The 16,866-nt window shown below is 46.1% G+C and overlaps 1 protein-coding gene across 1 annotated transcript in view; it reads right to left on the reverse strand.

Moving 5' to 3' along the window:
- msi2b (musashi RNA-binding protein 2b) overlaps positions 1 to 7,996 on the reverse strand; it is a 12,912-nt gene extending 4,916 nt beyond the window's left edge. The window contains exons 1-5 of the mRNA XM_078225912.1: positions 7,738 to 7,996; positions 6,641 to 6,681; positions 6,038 to 6,119; positions 5,476 to 5,560; positions 185 to 226 (exon numbers count right to left, since the gene is read on the reverse strand). Of these exons, the coding sequence (XP_078082038.1) occupies positions 185 to 226; positions 5,476 to 5,560; positions 6,038 to 6,119; positions 6,641 to 6,681; positions 7,738 to 7,796 (309 nt within the window). The 5' untranslated portion in view covers positions 7,797 to 7,996. The remainder of the gene's footprint in view (positions 1 to 184; positions 227 to 5,475; positions 5,561 to 6,037; positions 6,120 to 6,640; positions 6,682 to 7,737) is intronic.
- Positions 7,997 to 16,866: the final 8,870 nt, after the last annotated feature.

Here is a 16,866-nt window from a genome sequence, read left to right on the forward strand (position 1 = left end):
CAACATCTCGAGAGCCCCAAACAGACAGCGCACACCAGCTTTTAAAGGTTTCATGACCGGCTCAGAACCAATGCTACGCCCTTTATCATCGCCCTCCCCAAAGCACTCCTCAAACCCCTCCAACAATAGCTCAGTGCGCTCCGACAGCAAGAAAACAAATCACAGCAATGATTCTCTCACTTACCTTGGGCTGTGCTCTCCTGGGAAATGCAACCTTCGGGTCAATCTGTTGAAGCAAATCAGAGAAGGGTCAGGAAATCACTGGGTGCATCCCCCGCCCCAGGCCGGTTCAAAACAATCATCGTGTTTCTCAGGCAAGAGTAATAACAATAATAAGAAGAAAGCAGAAAGTTTCCAAGGCCACCATTCAACGCCCTGTCCTGCTTTACTTTTGAAGCTGCTTCGCAGAAGTCAGGCACAGTCTCGAGGATTATTAATCCTGGATACTGTTTCGAAACCACTCGCTCGATGCAATTCAACAATAATTGCGAATCAAAGGGGAGGATTAATATTTTTTTTTATTTTCCCTCTTGGCCCACACATCCTGAACATTATGCTGTCTTTAATGCCCCATTTTAAAATGTTCGTCTCCCTGCAAGATGCCCAGGCCTCCTGCATGGATTGGAGTGTGACTTGTTCCATTCACATAGCTGAACCTCACATACTGCCAGGAATGAGCCTCTTGGAAGGAGCTGCAGCCTTGGATCCAGTGATAGAAACATAAAAACTAGAAGCGGGAAGGAGTAGGCCATCGGCCCTTCGAAACTGCTCCACCATTCATTTTGATCAACGCTGATCATCAAATTCGATATCCTGATCCCCCCACCCCCATGTCAGTTTAGCCCCAAGAACTATATCTAATTTCTTCTTGAAATCACAACATTTTGGCCTCAAATACTTCCTGTGGTAGTGAATTCCACACATTCACCACCCTCTGGGTGAAGAAATTTCTCCTCACCTCAGTTCTCAAAGGTCCTTATCCTCAAACTCTGACCCCTAGTTCTGGACTCCCCCACCATTGGGAACATTCTTTCTGAATCTACCCTGTCTAACCCTGTTAGAATTTTATAAGTTTCTATCAGATCCTCTCACTCTTGTAAACACCAGTGAATATAATCCTAACCGACTTAGTCTCTCCTCATATGACAGACCTGTCACCCCAGGAATCAGCCTGGTAAACCTTTGCTGTACTCCTTCTATAGCAAGGACATCCTTCCTCAGATAAGGACACCAAAACTGCACACAATACTCCAGATATTGGCCTCACCAACTCCCTACACAATTGCAGCAAAACATCTATACATGTACTCAAATCCTCCCACTACGAAGGCCAACATTCCATTTACCTTGTGGTGGGGTCAGGCCGAAAGCAGAGCAGTGGAGGAATGAAGAGAACAGAGCAGGCAGCCTACTTGCATCCAATTTTAACTCTCAGAATTGGGACCACTCTGCCATTCACAGGCACATCTTAACCTGACAAACACCTACTTCCAGCATGGACTGCTGGGCAGTGGTGGCAAATCTGGTGGTTCTCCGCAATCCATTGAAACACCCGTCAGCACCATTCTGCACAACCAATGTAACACACACGGCAGGAACCAACTTTCCTAAACTCCCATGCTCACCAACAACATAACTACCCACTCCACTCAAATCAACTCTCACCCAGTTAGCTGTTCTCCCAAGCTGCATGTTGAGGCCAAAGGATGGGTGCAGACCCAATCACAACCTGAATTTCTCTTCCCTGTAGCTAGGGAGCTATGTGGTTGAGCTAGCAAGTAGAAGGATCCAGCTAATACCCTCCCGATTTCACAAAGTGAGATTAACCCAGATTAGTCGGCACCTCCTTGTAACATTGCTCTAACCCACAATGGACCAGGGTCAGCCCGGCAACAAGATTGATGCAACTAACAGCTCAGCCAACATGTCACAAACATAATAGATTGGAGCAAATATTGGGATTTCAGGTGGATAGCATATAAAGAGAAAAATTCACATGGGGCCTAGGTTGTAAAGCCAACGGACACTTCTAGCATTGGCGGTTATCAAAACAAACATGAGGAGGAGCAGGGCTAGAGTGACAGGACAGATAGGGTTGCAACGAAGGAGCTCCCTAAGAGGGAACTGCAACCCCGTTCACAAGTTCTGCCAGCCCCAAGTGGGAGGATGTGCAGGGTGGTGGGCATTTAACCAAAAAAAAAAACAGGGTGGCACAGTGGTTACCACTGCTGTCTCAAAGCTCCAGGGAACCAGGTTCAATTCCCAGCTTGGGTCACTGTCTGTGCGGAGTCTGCACATTCTCCCCATGTCTGCATGGGTTTCCTCCAGTTTCCTCCCACAGTCCGAAAGACGTGCTGGGTTAGGGTGCATTGGCCGTGCTAAATTCGCCCTCAGTGTAACCCGAACAGGCACCAGAGTGTGGCGACTAGAGGATTTTCGCAGTAACTTCAGCGAAGTGTTAATGTAAGCCTACTTGCGAGGCTGATAAATAGATAATAAACAATCTCAAATTGGAGAAGGGGTCCAAGAAAGTACAAATAAGCAGAGATTGCAACTTCAGTTCACAATCCAGGAGCCTTCCATTGAAAAGGTGTAAGTGTGTGTCTATGAATATAAAATATGTGGGTGCGTACGTGGATGAGGTCAAAGAGATTGTCAATGCTCCTATTAATGGCTCACATACAGGGAATCGTACGAGGTGTGAAAAGCAACAGGTGCCCAAAAGGGCTATTTTCCCAGCACGTGACTGGCAGTTTAAAAAAAAATAGGTCGCAACTGTGAGGAGAGAAGGGTAAAGAACGCACCTTGGGAGCAATCCACTTGGTGCATCATGCACTTCACAGACTGCATTCAAAACCCAGCGGGAACTTTAAGCAGCTCTTCAATAATAAAATAACACACCCAAGGTTCTCTTCAGCCAGATGGTTCCTGCTTTGTTTGTTTGTTCATTTTAGTTTCAGGCCCTGGGGGAAAACGGCAAACCAAATGTGGGCAGAGGGGGGTGGGGGGATAATCTGCCACCTATAGACAAAGATAGAATCACCTTCTGACAGCAGAATCAAAGCGAGAAACTGCGCCAAGGGCCAGTGGGATCTCTCCACCCACTACAAGTGTAACTCCCTTTCATGGGAAAGGATTGGAGTATCCCAGTAGAAGCCTTCACAGAAGATACCCTATGGGCAGAAGGTATTTTATTCTGCCCACAACCCAATCAGTACTAGATGCCTGCAAAGCTCACACCTCACGCTTCCACCGACATCATCAATCCGCACCTAGCCAAGAACAGCTTCTTCCCCTGCTGCTGTCATCAGACTTTTGAATGGACCTACCTCGCATTAAGTTGATCTTTCTCTACACCCTAGCTATGACTGTAACACCACATTCTGCACCCTCTCCTTCCCTGCTCTATGTACGGTATGCTTTGTCTGTATAGAGTGTGGGAGAAACAATACTTTTCACTGGATACTAACACATGAGACAATGAATCAAATCAATATCAAAGTCCTCTTGCAATGTCAAAAATCCACAACCAACACCTAACATCCACCAACAGCCACAGTGCAGGACAACCATTGTGAAACCTCTTTAATTGGTTGACATTTACTTACAACATGAACAAAACAGGTTTGCTACATTAATCCCCTGGCAGGTCAAAACCAATCCCAATATATCAACAAAATTCAAGTCGCACATTAAACACTAAAATAACTGGCTTGCGAGCAAAAAATTATAATTTTTTTTAAAAACCCCAGCCGGGGGAAATATGCAATCCTGGTGTTTGGGACAGAGCTCAACTGACAACAGAGAGGCCAAGAAGGAAAAATAAGATACAAATTAATGTCTCATTTATTTTCCAGAACTTTGGCAAATAAAAATATATATTAAAAAAAATACTGTGCACCTTCGAGGGCTTAAAACAGGTTAATACCACAGTTACGTAAAGATGGTTTTCACTGAAGCATTGCTCCCGAGCCCCAAAACTCTCTCCTCGCTTAGAAGTTTGTTCCCCTTCAACTGTTTTAGCATTAAGTAACCTCCTTCGCACAAATCTGGTACCTTGCGTGGTTCAAGGATGTCTAATCTGGTCTGTCAGCCAGAATTAAGAGTGGGAATTTTAATTATCTCATCCTGTGTCATTGGAAGTTGCCTGAAAAACCAATTTTGCATCCGCTGTTTTGTCCGGGGGGGTTTGGAAGAGAAGAGGTTGAAGGAAGTGCTAGGGTTCTGGACTCAAACTGGATTATCTCACCATAACTAGTCTCCCATGGCATTCAATTTGAATGTTTTTTTTAAATACAGAGAAAAAAAATTAGCACTGGTTAAAACCATGTATAAACAGGCAGCACGGTGGCTAGGACTGCTGCCTCGCAGCGCCAGGGACCTGGGTTCAATGCTTGGCTTGGGTCAGTGTCTGTGTGGAGTTTGCACGTTCTCCCCGTGTCTGCGTGGGTTTCCTCCCACAGTCTGGGAGACGTGCTGGTTAGGTGGCGTTGACCCCAACAGGCACTGGAATGTGGTGACTAGGGGAATTTCACAGTAACTTCATCACAGTGTTACTACCCCCCCCCCCCCCCACCCCCCCACCCCCCCACCAAGCCTTACTTGTGACGAGTAAAATAAACTTTAACTAGCCTTTCTTTAAAAAAACTACAAAGATAAATTACTTAATTAGCTCTAAGAGGATTTTTTTTTTAAATGATACAGTCTTCTAGAAGTCACTAGACAGAAAAACTATTTCTGATGTAGTTGTCATTACCTAGATAATGTTTTAATGTATTACAACAGCTTCTGCGGAGGGGAATAGATCAGATTCCTGCCCTGAAGCTTAAAACAAAGTCGAAAGGATATATAGAGAATGCTACAAAACAGATGCTAAGACACAAGATACACAGAATGGTCAACAAGAAACTCATTCATGCGATTTACAGTCAAACTCTGCATCTTCCCCCGGTGATTAGTAAACTTTGTACTTGAAGTTTCAGCAACACTTCTCTTATGAAAAAAGGGGGGGGGGGGAAGGAGGGAAGATTTTTGGGGGGAAATGCAACAAAAATTTTTAAAAATCAAACCTTACCGTCTCCCACTTGCGTTTCATCTCGATCATACCGCTTAGAAAAGCGATTATAATTTAATTGCAAGACTTCCATTTAACTAGCGACTTAATCGGCCACTAGGCGGTTTGATTGTCAATTTATGTGAGTCAGTGAAGCTGTTCCGGTGAAATTATACCATTATTTTTCCTGCTTTATAAAAAAAAAAGGGGACTTAAGTTGCAGCCAAGCAGATTTGGTTTTAAAAGGAGGAAAAAAAAACCCCAGTTGGCTTTAATATTCCGAGGCAATTTAACTAAGATGAGACACATGAGGCGTTTGTAATTACCTTAAAAAAAAGAGAGAGACACAGGGAGGGGGTGGGAAATCAGTTGGTTACAGTTTTACACTGAAGGAAATCGACACAGAAACACACAAAACATACCGTCTTGGAATCTAATTCGTGATGGGGCTGAGCTAATACTTTATCTACACTTGCAGGATCAGCAAACGTAACGAAACCGAAGCCTCTGAAATGACACAAAGAAAACAAGAAGACGATGAGTAAATAACGAGCAAACAGGGAAGAGAGGGAAAGCAAAACGCCAAGTGTCAAAATATCGCTTCGATTGTACAAAGGAGCGTGGAGCAGAAAGTGTGTGAGAGAGAGAGAGAGAGAGAAGGGGGGGGGGAAGAGAGAAGAGAAAGAGAAAAGAAAGAGAGGGGACGAGCTACAAATGTAGCCACAGAGAAAGAGAGGAGAGAGAGAGAGAAAGCAACGCATATATACACAAAGTATCACCTCCAAACAGCAGGACAATGTCAAAAAATAAGCTCACACTACTCAGACACTTCGTTGGAGACAGTGTCACAATTAGAAGCAAAAATAAAAACGTACTTTGGATGCAATCAGGTTCAAACTTCTGGTAAAAAAAAAATAAACAGAAACGCTTTCCAAACAAAAATAATAATAAAACGTAAAACAAAAAGTAAATGAAGGATCTTACCTGGATCGTTTTGTGGTCGGATCTCGCATTACCATACATTCCCTGATTTCCCCGAATTTGCTAAAATAGTCTCTAAGGCTGTCTGTGTATGTTTGGGGTAAGAAATTGCAAAGAGGGGGGGGGAAAAGAGGCAGGGTGGGTGGAAAATAAAAAAAGGATGGAGGGGGAGGAGGGGAAGGGAGAGGAGGGAGGAAAAGGAAAAAGCAGATTAGTGTGGCTTGTGTCACAGGGTAAAAGCTTTTGCATACTTGTGAAAGATCATCATTGAAGGTAAATGGGGTGGTGTGAGGTGCACACAACATCCACACACACACACAACAATAAAAAAAACTCCCCATTACAGTAACCCAGCAGTGTTGAACAATTCCAATAAAAAGCAAGACCATTTAAACTGGAAACTAAAAGAAAAACAAGAGGGATCACTCACTGATTCCCACACCTCCCTCTGTCCATTCCTCTAGCACCCACTCCCCCCTCTCTCTCTCTCTGTGTGTCCCTCTCTTTACAAGGTTATATATAAACACACACACATTGCACAGACACACACAAAAACAGCGCTGGCAAACAGAGGGGAAAAATACTTTCTTGCCTGGGCTCTCTTACCTGGTGAGGTCTGCCAGCTGAGGCCGCCAATGAACATTTTACTGGGGGAAAACACAACAGAAGTGAGCACAGATGTCAGATCGGCCATTTTGACGTGTAACTTGCAGCTTAAATAGGAAGAGAGAGAGAGAGAGAGAAAGGAGGGAGAGAGAGAGGCCTGAGTGAGTGCAATAAAAACAAAACTAGGTGAGAGAAAGATTGAACAGGGGAAAGAGAGAGAGAGGAGGGAGAGAGAAAGGAAGGAAGGTGTTGAGGAAGAGAGAAAGGAGGGAAGGTGTTGAGGAAGAGAGGGGGGAGAGAGAGAAAGGAGGGAGAGAGAAAGAGGAAAGGTGTTGATGAGGATAGATAGAAAGGAGGGAGAGAGAGAGAGATAGAAAGGAGGGAGAGAGAGAGAGATAGAAAGGAGGGAGAGAGAGAGAGATAGAAAGGAGGGAGAGAGAGAGAGATAGAAAGGAGGGAGAGAGAGAGAGATAGAAAGGAGGGAGAGAGAGAGAGAGAGAGAAAGGAGGGAGAGAGAGAGAGATAGAAAGGAGGGAGAGAGAGGGAGATAGAAAGGAGGGAGAGAGAGGGAGATAGAAAGGAGGGAGAGAGAGGGGGAGAGAAGGGAGAGAGAAAGGAGAGAGAGAGAGAAGGGAGAGAGAAAGGAGAGAGAGAGAGAGAAAGGAGGGAGAGAGAGAGAGAGATAGAAAGGAGGGAGAGAGAGGCCTGAGTGTAATAAAAACAAAACTAGGTGAGAGAAAGATTGAACAGGGGAAAGAGAGAGAGAGGAGGGAGAGAGAGAAAGAGAGAGAAAGGGAGAGGAGGGAGAGAGAAAGGGGGAGAAGGTGTTGAGGGGAGAGAGAGAGAGAAAGGGGAGGTGTTGAGGAGAGGATGGAGAAAGGGGGAAGAGAGAGAGAAAGGAGGGAGAGAGAGGAGAGGGGGGGAGAGAGAGAGAGAAAGGAGGGAGGTGTTGAGGAGAGAAAGGCCTGAGTGAGTGCAGTTAAAACAAAACTAGGTGAGAGAAAGATTGGACAGAGGAAAGAGAGAGGAGGGGATGAGGAGAAGGAGGAAGAAAGCAGCAAATGGAAAATAGAAAGAAAAGTCAGCTCAGAACATACCCTGGGTCATGTTGCGAGTCGTTTGGACTGCCAGAGGCTTGGCTACCGTCTGCTTCCATATCTAGCAACTAAAAATAATAATAAAAACACTCACTCAGCACCCCCCTCCCCCCCCAAAATTAAAATAAGAGGGAAGACCCCCAGCCCCCCCCCTCCCCACCGGGTTGAGAGAAGCGACTGGCAGCCGGGATTGAGCTGCTCACACGTGGGGATCAGCTCAGTCCGGAGCCGCCGCTATTGCTGCTGCTGCCGCTGCCTCAGCCCCCCCACGTGGGCGGGCCCTGAGCCTGGAGCCCCGCCCCTTGCCCCGCCCCCGATACACTGACTGTATCCAGAGCACAGACCCCGCCCCCCCCTCCGCCGCCCGCTCCCATTGGCCGCGCCCCCTCCCCCGCCCATTGGTTAGAGGCGCCCGCCACTCACACGTCGCCACCCCCCCCCTCAGCGCCATCCGCCAATAGGGGCCTGTCGCGCGCCGCTGCTCCCCGCCCCACTCCCCCGGCCATTGGTTGGCGCCCCCTGTCAATCAGAGCCCCATCTCGCGCTGCCCCCGCCTTCGCCCGCTCATTGGTCAGTGCCTCCTTGTCAATCTCGTCAACGTCTCGCGCGCTCCGCTCTCGCCCCCCCCCCCAAGGGCCGCCTGTCAATCACAGCCCCTCCCCCTCCTATATCCGGCGCATCCACAACCCGGCCGCTTCCATTGCCCTTCCCCCCACGACTCATTGGTCAGGCCCACTCTCGCGCCGCCGCCCCCTCCCCCATCATTGGTCGAGCCCACCTGTCCATCACCCAGCCTTGCCACACCCCCTTCGCCCAGCCGGATCCTCCCCCCGGGCGGCGGCGTCGGCCGGGGGGGGGGGAGGGGAGGGGAAGCCCCGCCTCCTTCGTCAGAGGGCGTGTGGCGGCGCTCTTTGACGATGGGCTCCGCCGGCGTGCCCTACCATTGGCCCGCCTGCGCCTTCGGTTGCCATGGCAAGCGGCACCAATGCGGTGACGTCATGGCAACACTATCTTTTTTGGCAACACCCCCAAACCCCCCCAAAAATACCCCAAACCCCCCCAAAAAATACCCCAAACCCCCCCAAAAAATACCCCAAACCCCCCAAAAAATACCCCAAACCCCCCCAAAAAATACCCCAAACCCCCCCAAAAATACCCCAAACCCCCCCAAAAATACCCCAAACCCCCCCAAAAATACCCCCCAAAAATACCCCAAACCCCCCAAAAAATACCCCCAAAAAATACCCCAAACCCCCCCAAAAAATACCCCAAACCCCCCAAAAATACCCCCAAAAAATACCCCAAACCCCCCAAAAATACCCCAAACCCCCCCAAAAAATACCCCAAACCCCCCAAAAATACCCCAAACCCCCCAAAAAAATACCCCAAACCCCCCAAAAAATACCCCAAGTCCCCCCAAAAAAACCCCAAACCCCCCAAAAATACCCCAAACCCCACCAAAAAATACCCCAAACCCCCCCAAAAAATACCCCAAACCCCCCCAAAATATACCCCAAATCCCCCCCCAAGAAAAAAACAGAAAAGGGGGACATAGAAACTGCAACAAAAGTTGGTGCAAATTGTGGAAACTTCCCTGTTGAGCAACCACCCGGGAAATGAGCTTTGATTGGCTGGAGCTCTGCAACAACAAATGTGCAGATACAAACTGATTTGGGAAAGGAAAAGCAAAAACTTAAGCAGTTGAGAATGTAACAGTTTCACAGTAACTTCATTGCAGTGTTAATGTAAGCCTTACTTGTGACTAATAAATAAACTTCAATTCGTTCAGCAAATTAAAAGGCAAAAGTTTTTTTGACTTGAATTTGATTTATTATTGTCACATATATTAACATACAGTGAAAAGTGTTGTTGCGTGCTTCTCCAGACAGAGCATACCGTTCATAGAGAAGGAAAGGAGAGAGTGCAGAATGTAGGGTAGAGTGCAGAAGGTGAGCTGCACAGGAAAATAGACGGTCATGGGACTATAGGGGGTGAGGACCTTAAAACGATCGCTATTACCAAAGAGGTAGTGCTGGGTAGGCTAATGGGACTAAAGGTAGACAAGTCCCCTGGTCCGGATGGAATGCATCCCAGGGTACTAAAAGAAACAGCAGAGGCAATAGCAAATGCATTAGTTGTAATCTATCAAAATTCACTGGACTCAGGGGAGGTGCCAGCTGATTGGAAAACAGCTAATGTAACGCCACTGTTTAAAAAAGGAGGCAGACAAAAGGCAGGTAATTACAGGCCGGTTAGCTTAACATCCATAGTTGGGAAAATGCTGGAATCTATCATAAAGGAAGAAATAGCAGGACACCTGGATGAGAATGGTTCAATCAAGCAGACGCAGCATGGATTCAGGAAGGGAAAGTCATGTTTGACTAATTTACTGGAGTTTTTTGAGGAGGTGACGAGTGCGGTTGACAAGGGGGAACCGGTGGATGTGGTGTATTTGGATTTCCAGAAGGCTTTCGATAAGGTGCCTCACAAAAGGTTACTGCAAAAGATAAAGGTGCACGGAGTTGGGGGTAAAGTGTTAGCGTGGATTGAAGATTGGCTATCTAACAGAAAACAGAGAGTAGGTATAAATGGGTGCTTTTTTGGTTGGCAATCCGTGACTAGTGGCGTGCCGCAGGGATCGGTGCTGGGGCCTCAACTATTTACCATATACATAGATGATCTGGAGGAGGGGACCGAGTGTAGGGTAACAAAGTTTGCGGATGACACTAAGATGGGTGGGAAAGCAAATTGCGTAGAAGACACAGAGAGTCTGCAGAGAGATTTGGATAGGTCAAGTGATTGGGCGAGGATCTGGCAGATGGAGTATAACGTTGGTAAGTGTGAGGTTCATCCACTTTGGAAGGAATAATAGGAAAAGGGACTATTATTTAAACGGTGAAAATTACAACATGCTACTGTGCAGAGGGACCTGGAGGTCCTTGTGCATGAATCACAAAAACACAGTTTGCAGGTGCTGCAGGTGTCAAGAAGGCAATGGAATGTTGGCCTTTAATTGCGAGAGGGATGGAGTATAGAAGCAGGGAGGTCATGCTGCAACTGTACAAGGTGCTGATGAGGCCTCACCTTGAGTACTGTGTACAGTTTTGGTCCCCTTATTTAAGAAAGGATGTATTGGCTTTGGAAGGGGTGCAGAGAAGGTTCACTAGGTTGATTCCGGAGATGAGGGGGTTGGCTTATGAGGAGAGATTGAGCAGACTGGCCTGTACTCCTTGGAGTTTAGAAGGTTGAGGGGAGATCTTATAGAGACATATAAGATAATGAAGGGGCTAGACAGGGTAGAAACATCGAGATTGTTTCCACTTACAATGGAAACAAGAACTAGGGGGCATAGCCTCAAAATACGGGGGAGTCAATTTAGAACAGAGTTGAGGAGGAACTTCTTCTCCCAGAGGGTAGTGAATCTTTGGAATTCTCTGTCCAATGAAGCAGTAGAGGCTACCTCATTAAATGTGTTTAAGTCACAGATAGATAGGTTTTTAGCCAATAAGGGAATTAAGGGTTATGGGGAGCGGGCGGGTAAGTGGAACTGAACCCACTATCAGATCAGCCATGATCTTATTGAATGGCGGAGCAGGCTTGAGGGGCCAGATGGCCTACTCCTGCTTCTTATGTTCTTATGTTCTTAAAATAACATCTGGACTTGCAAGCTCCCCCCACCCCCCCCCCCCCCCCCCCCACCCACCCACTCCCATGAATTGCTGCCTGTGTTGGTTGATTCACTTTCTCTCTTTACAGACAGACTAAAAGCAAAAATGCTGCTGGAAGTCTGAAATAGAAGCAGAAAGTGCTGCATAAAAGCCCAGCAGGGTCTGTGCAGCAACTGTGGAGTAGAGTTAACACTTCCAGACCAATGTGACTCTTCCTCCTTTTTCTTTTTCGAAGGCTCTGAGTTGCAGGAGTTTTACAGCCCTTTTTCTCTTTTCTTCCTCCCCCTACTTGTCTCTCCCTTGCACCGTCTCGTTTCTCTCATTCCCGACACAGGTTGTGCATTGACCCTGTGTGTGTGTGAAATGAATCCCCCCTTTTTGCACTAGTTCCACCAGCTTCACGCTGTGCACTTGCTCTGCTGAATCGCCTTGAGAAAGTCTGGGGCTGGAAATCAGGCTGACTGCCAGGGCGACAACTTATATCCTAAATATTAATTCAAAAGGCAAACAAACTCGCGCACGTATATAAATGTTCTGATTTTGTCACGAGTGGGGGAATCGATAGCTGCTTCAAGATATGTCATGAGGTTTGTCATTCATTTCGATCCAGCCTACAGTTTCTAATCATTAACTCAAGCGCGGAAATGCATTTTTGTTAACGTGTAGCCAGTTCGTGCTGTGTCAGACCAGATCATTTCAGCAGAGAAGTAATAACAGTTGTTTTTGTTTAATTTCTTAATAAAATGCGATGTTTAAATAGTCTCATAGTTAGCGGTTGTTATTTAATGACATGGTCGATTTGTGATCATTTGCAGGAAGTATGGGGTGTCGCCCCTCACTATTTTATCGATTGATTTTCTATATCCCCCCAGGCTATTTTTTTATATTTCAGCATCAGTCAAGAACTGAGCAAAGTTCTGCTAGAATTACAACTGGAATTTCTAAGTTAGCAGAGCATCTTATGTTGTCTATATCAGAAACGTGTCCCTTTAAACTGTCATAATGTAGATAATGATTTGTCCCCAAACAGAATGATCAGCTAATGTTATTATTTTTTAAAAAACTGGTGTGGTGCTTGAGGGAGGATTGTTGGCCTGGGACAGTGGGATAATCCCCACCCTGTTAGGGTCTTCAGATCTTCCCAACACAGACATAGAGAGCAGATCTCGTCTGAAGGACAGCATTCCCAACAATGCAGCATGCTCCGAGTTCTGCGGACGAGTGTCTGCATCGCATGCCAATAATAAATTGCTTCATATATACTTTTTTGGTAAAACAAATCTGGGTTCCTAATGTGCAATCACTGGTGCGATCACTGGCACAGACAAATCATTCACAACTTCCAGATCGAGATCGGATTTCACCTGGAATAAAAACAGAAAATGTTGGATAGACAAACTCGGTGGAGAGAGGAACAAAATTAACCTTACCAGTCCACATGTCCCATCAGATTTCACCCTCTGTTCATGAATGTCTCTAATCTAAATTGTCTCCCATCCTCTATTTTGTTCCCTCTTTTTTCCTGTGTATCCTCCGTTTCTGTTCTATATCTGCAGCATTATCTTTCACCTAAGATTCTGCAAATCTGTGAGTATCACACAGTACAGTGTGGTTCCCTGATCTTTATTATAAGAATGATTACCACTGTCCTCCTGATGTCATTTCAACAAACATTTATTTTGGAGATATTCCGAATTATATATCAAACACCTACCTCTTTGACTGTGATGTTGATCCACTTCAATCCCTACCTCACTCCTTAACCCCCCCCCCTCCTCCTCACTATCTTATAACACCAGCCCACAATGCCTCTCTGTACGGATGCTAGAATCATAGAACCCCTACCCTGCAGAAGGAGGCCATTCGGCCCATCGAGTCTGCACCGACCACAATCCCACCCAGGCCCTATTCCCTGTAACCCCCCCATATTTACCCTGCTAATTCCCCTGACATTAGGCCCAATTTAGCATGGCCAATCCAACTAACCCGCACATCTTCCCGTGTGCGCGTGAGCTTCCTCCGGGTGCTCCGGTTTCCTCCCACATTCTGAAAGACATACTGGTTAGGCGCATTGACCCGAACAGGCGCCGGGCTATGGCGACTAGGGGAATTTCACAGTAACTTCATTGCGGTGTTAATGTAAGCCTTACTTGTGACTAATAAATAGGCTGTAAATCTTTGGAGTGTGGGAGGAAACCAGAGCGCCTGGAGGAAACCCACAAAGACACGGAGAGAATGTGCAAACTCCGCACAGACAGACAAGTTATAGGGCATATTCCTTGAAAGAGGGACTAGTGATTGAGCAAGTACAATCATTCCAGTGTGCAGTACTTGTAAGCATTTGTTCTCTCACCTCAGTATCACATCCCAGACCAGGAGGGTAGGTGTAAGCAGCCAGCACTGTCAGTGCCATTCTTGCCAAGTGTGCTCCAGTAACCCAGCAGATTTTGTCTTCATTCCCCTTTGACCTCCACGGGGAACACTTGACCCTGTCACTCTTCATCATGCACAGTAGTGATCACAAACTCACTGCATTATGGGTATAAATGTGGGTATAAATCCGTGCCATTCTATTCTGCATTAACCCTATGTGTACCAGTATGTTTCACTTCATCTGATTTAAAAAAATAATTATCATAATAATAAAACTGACGGATGAGTATTTGCTTTTTGATATTAAACATTGTTAAAAAAAATCTGCTTGTCACTCCCAAAACTCCTTATCAGGAATTATGACCAAATTTCCACCTCCCCCATTTCCCCCTGCAGTAAAAGCAAAATACTGCGGATGCTGGAATCTGAGTATCGAGTATAAAAGTTGGAGTGTTATGGTAAGGTTATATAAGGCATTGGTGAGGCCGAATTTGGAGTATTGTGTACAGTTTTGGTCACCTAGTTACAGGAAGGATGTAAATAAGATTGAAAGAGTGCAGAGAAGGTTCACAAGGATGTTGCCAGGACTTGAGAAGCTGAGTTACAGAGAGAGCTTGAATAGGTTGGGACTTTATTCCCTGGAGCGTAGAAGATTGAGGGGAGATTTGATAGAGGTGTATAAGATTTTGATGGGTATAGATAGAGTGAATGCAAGCAGGCTTTTTCCGCTGAGGCTAGGGGAGAAAAAAAACCCGAGGGCATGGGTTAAGGGTGAAAGGAGAAAAGTTTAAAGGGAATATTAGGGGGGGCTTCTTCACGCAGAGAGTGGTGGGAGTGTGGAATGAGCTGCCGGATAAAGTGGTAAACTTTTAACATTTAAGAAAAACTTGGACGGGTTCATGGATGAGAGGGGTGTGGAGGGATATGGTCCAAGTGCAGGTCAGTGGGACTAGGCATAAAATGGTTCGGCACAGACAAGAAGGGCCAAAAGGCCTGTTTCTGAGCTGTAGTTTTCTATGGTTCTATGGTTCTATGAAACAAAAACAGAAAATGCTGGAAAATCTCAACGGGCCTGACAGCGTCTGTGGAGAGAGAAACAGAGCTAAGGTTTCAAGTCTGATCAAGACTCTGATCAATCCACCTAACCAGCATATCTTTCGGACTGTGGGAGGAAACCGGACCACCTGGGGGAAACCCACGCAGACACGGGGAGAACATGCAAACTGAGGGAGAATTTAGCACGGCCAATGCACCTAACCAACACGTCTTTCGGACTGTGGAGGAAACTGGAGCACCCGGAGGAAACCTACGCAGACACAGGGAAAACGTGCAGATTCCTCACAGACAGTGACCCAAGGCTGGAATTGAACCCGGGTCCCTGGTGCTGTGAGTATAAAGTTTATTTATTAGTGTCACAAGTCGGCTTACATTAACAATGCATTGAAGTTACTGCGAAAACCCCCTAGATGCCACACTCCGGTGCCTGTTCAGATACACCGAGGGAGAATTTAGCACGGCCAATGCACCCTAACCAGCACATCTTTCGGACTGTGGGAGGAAACCGGAGCACCCGGAGGAAACCCACGCAGACACAGGGAGAACATGCAAACTGAGGGAAAATTTAGCACGGCCAATGCACCTAACCAACACGTCTTTTGGACTGTGGGATGAAACCGGAGCACCCAGAGGAAACCCACGCAGACACGGGGAGAACATGCAAACTCCGCACAGACAGTGACCCAAGCCGGGAATCGAACCCAGGTCCCTGGCGTTGTGAGGTAGCAGTGCTAACCACTGTGCCACCATGAAGGCTAGAATCTTATACACTAAGCCATGGCCAACACACAACAAGAGTTGGAATCCTGGCTGATCCTTAACTAGAAGATGGGACCCGACAGTCAAACTACCAGCTGAATTAAACTAACTCGGCAATGGTTGAGGAATGGATTTTGGTGTTTTCCTGATTTGTATGGCTCAGAACCAGTTTGCTAATGCATTAAAATTTCCAACTATATAGCATACTCCCCTCTGTTTAATTGTTCTGCTTGATGCTGATGAGACTAATAGCTACTTTCTGTTTAAACACTGTTTAAAGTAGAACCACACTGTGAAGTTGTAACTTGCTTGCAGTATTAAACATGTTGAATCCATATAACCAGTGAAGGAATCTGTAGAAAGTTATTTTTATATGCCTTTCAATGAAAACATAACAAGACAGAATTTGACCCATGCCAGTAATTGGATTAATATTTAGTTTTGCCTTGCATGCAAAAAAAATAATCATTATCACGGTTAATCAAAAATCCCCTGTTACGCCCACACCTTCTCATATGTTATTAATAGAACGATACACAGTAACCAAGTTAGGAGTATTTTTCTCAAAGTCTTGAACGCAACATACAACCATAAGTCGAGAGAAGGTTCCAGTAATTATCTGCAGTGTGTCAGTTGCAGAGTATATTATTCTTTGTATGATCTATTGCGTTGGAGCACTTCAAAAGATGCAAACAGAAACAACACAAACAAACTTGTATGCAGACAAACTTTGGTGTAATGGAAGAGAACTGATTCATAACAGACCTCGTCTCCCACCTCCTACTTTCAATCTCCACTTTCATTGTTGAAAGCGTAATACCAAAACTAATTAAATTTAAATAAACCAACAACAAATTTGTCTCTCTGCTTTGTTGCTTTCGTGTCTTAAAAATCAGTACATAAACTAGGTTTAACCCTTTAATTAATTCCTATTGAAGCCTTTGGGCAGGAAGACCTGAACTCTAAAAACAAAAGCAGGATTTATTTTTGAACAGGCTGCAACAATAGGGGCGGCACGGTGGCACAGTGGTTGGCACTCCTGCCTCGCAGCGCCAGGGACCCAGCTTCAATTCAAGCCTCGGTCACTGTCTGTGCAGAGTTTGCACTTCCTCCCCGTGTCTGCCTGGGTTTCCTCCGGGTGCTCCAGTTTCCTCCCCCAGTCCAACGATATGCGGGTTAAGTGGATTGGCCATGGAAAATTGACCCTCGTGTCAATAGGGTCTGGATGGGATTGTGGTTGGTACATACTCGATGGGCTGAATGGCCTCCTTCT

This window comes from Mustelus asterias, chromosome 12 (genome assembly GCF_964213995.1).
Source record: "Mustelus asterias chromosome 12, sMusAst1.hap1.1, whole genome shotgun sequence".
In the NCBI taxonomy this organism is placed as follows: Eukaryota; Metazoa; Chordata; class Chondrichthyes; order Carcharhiniformes; family Triakidae; genus Mustelus; species Mustelus asterias.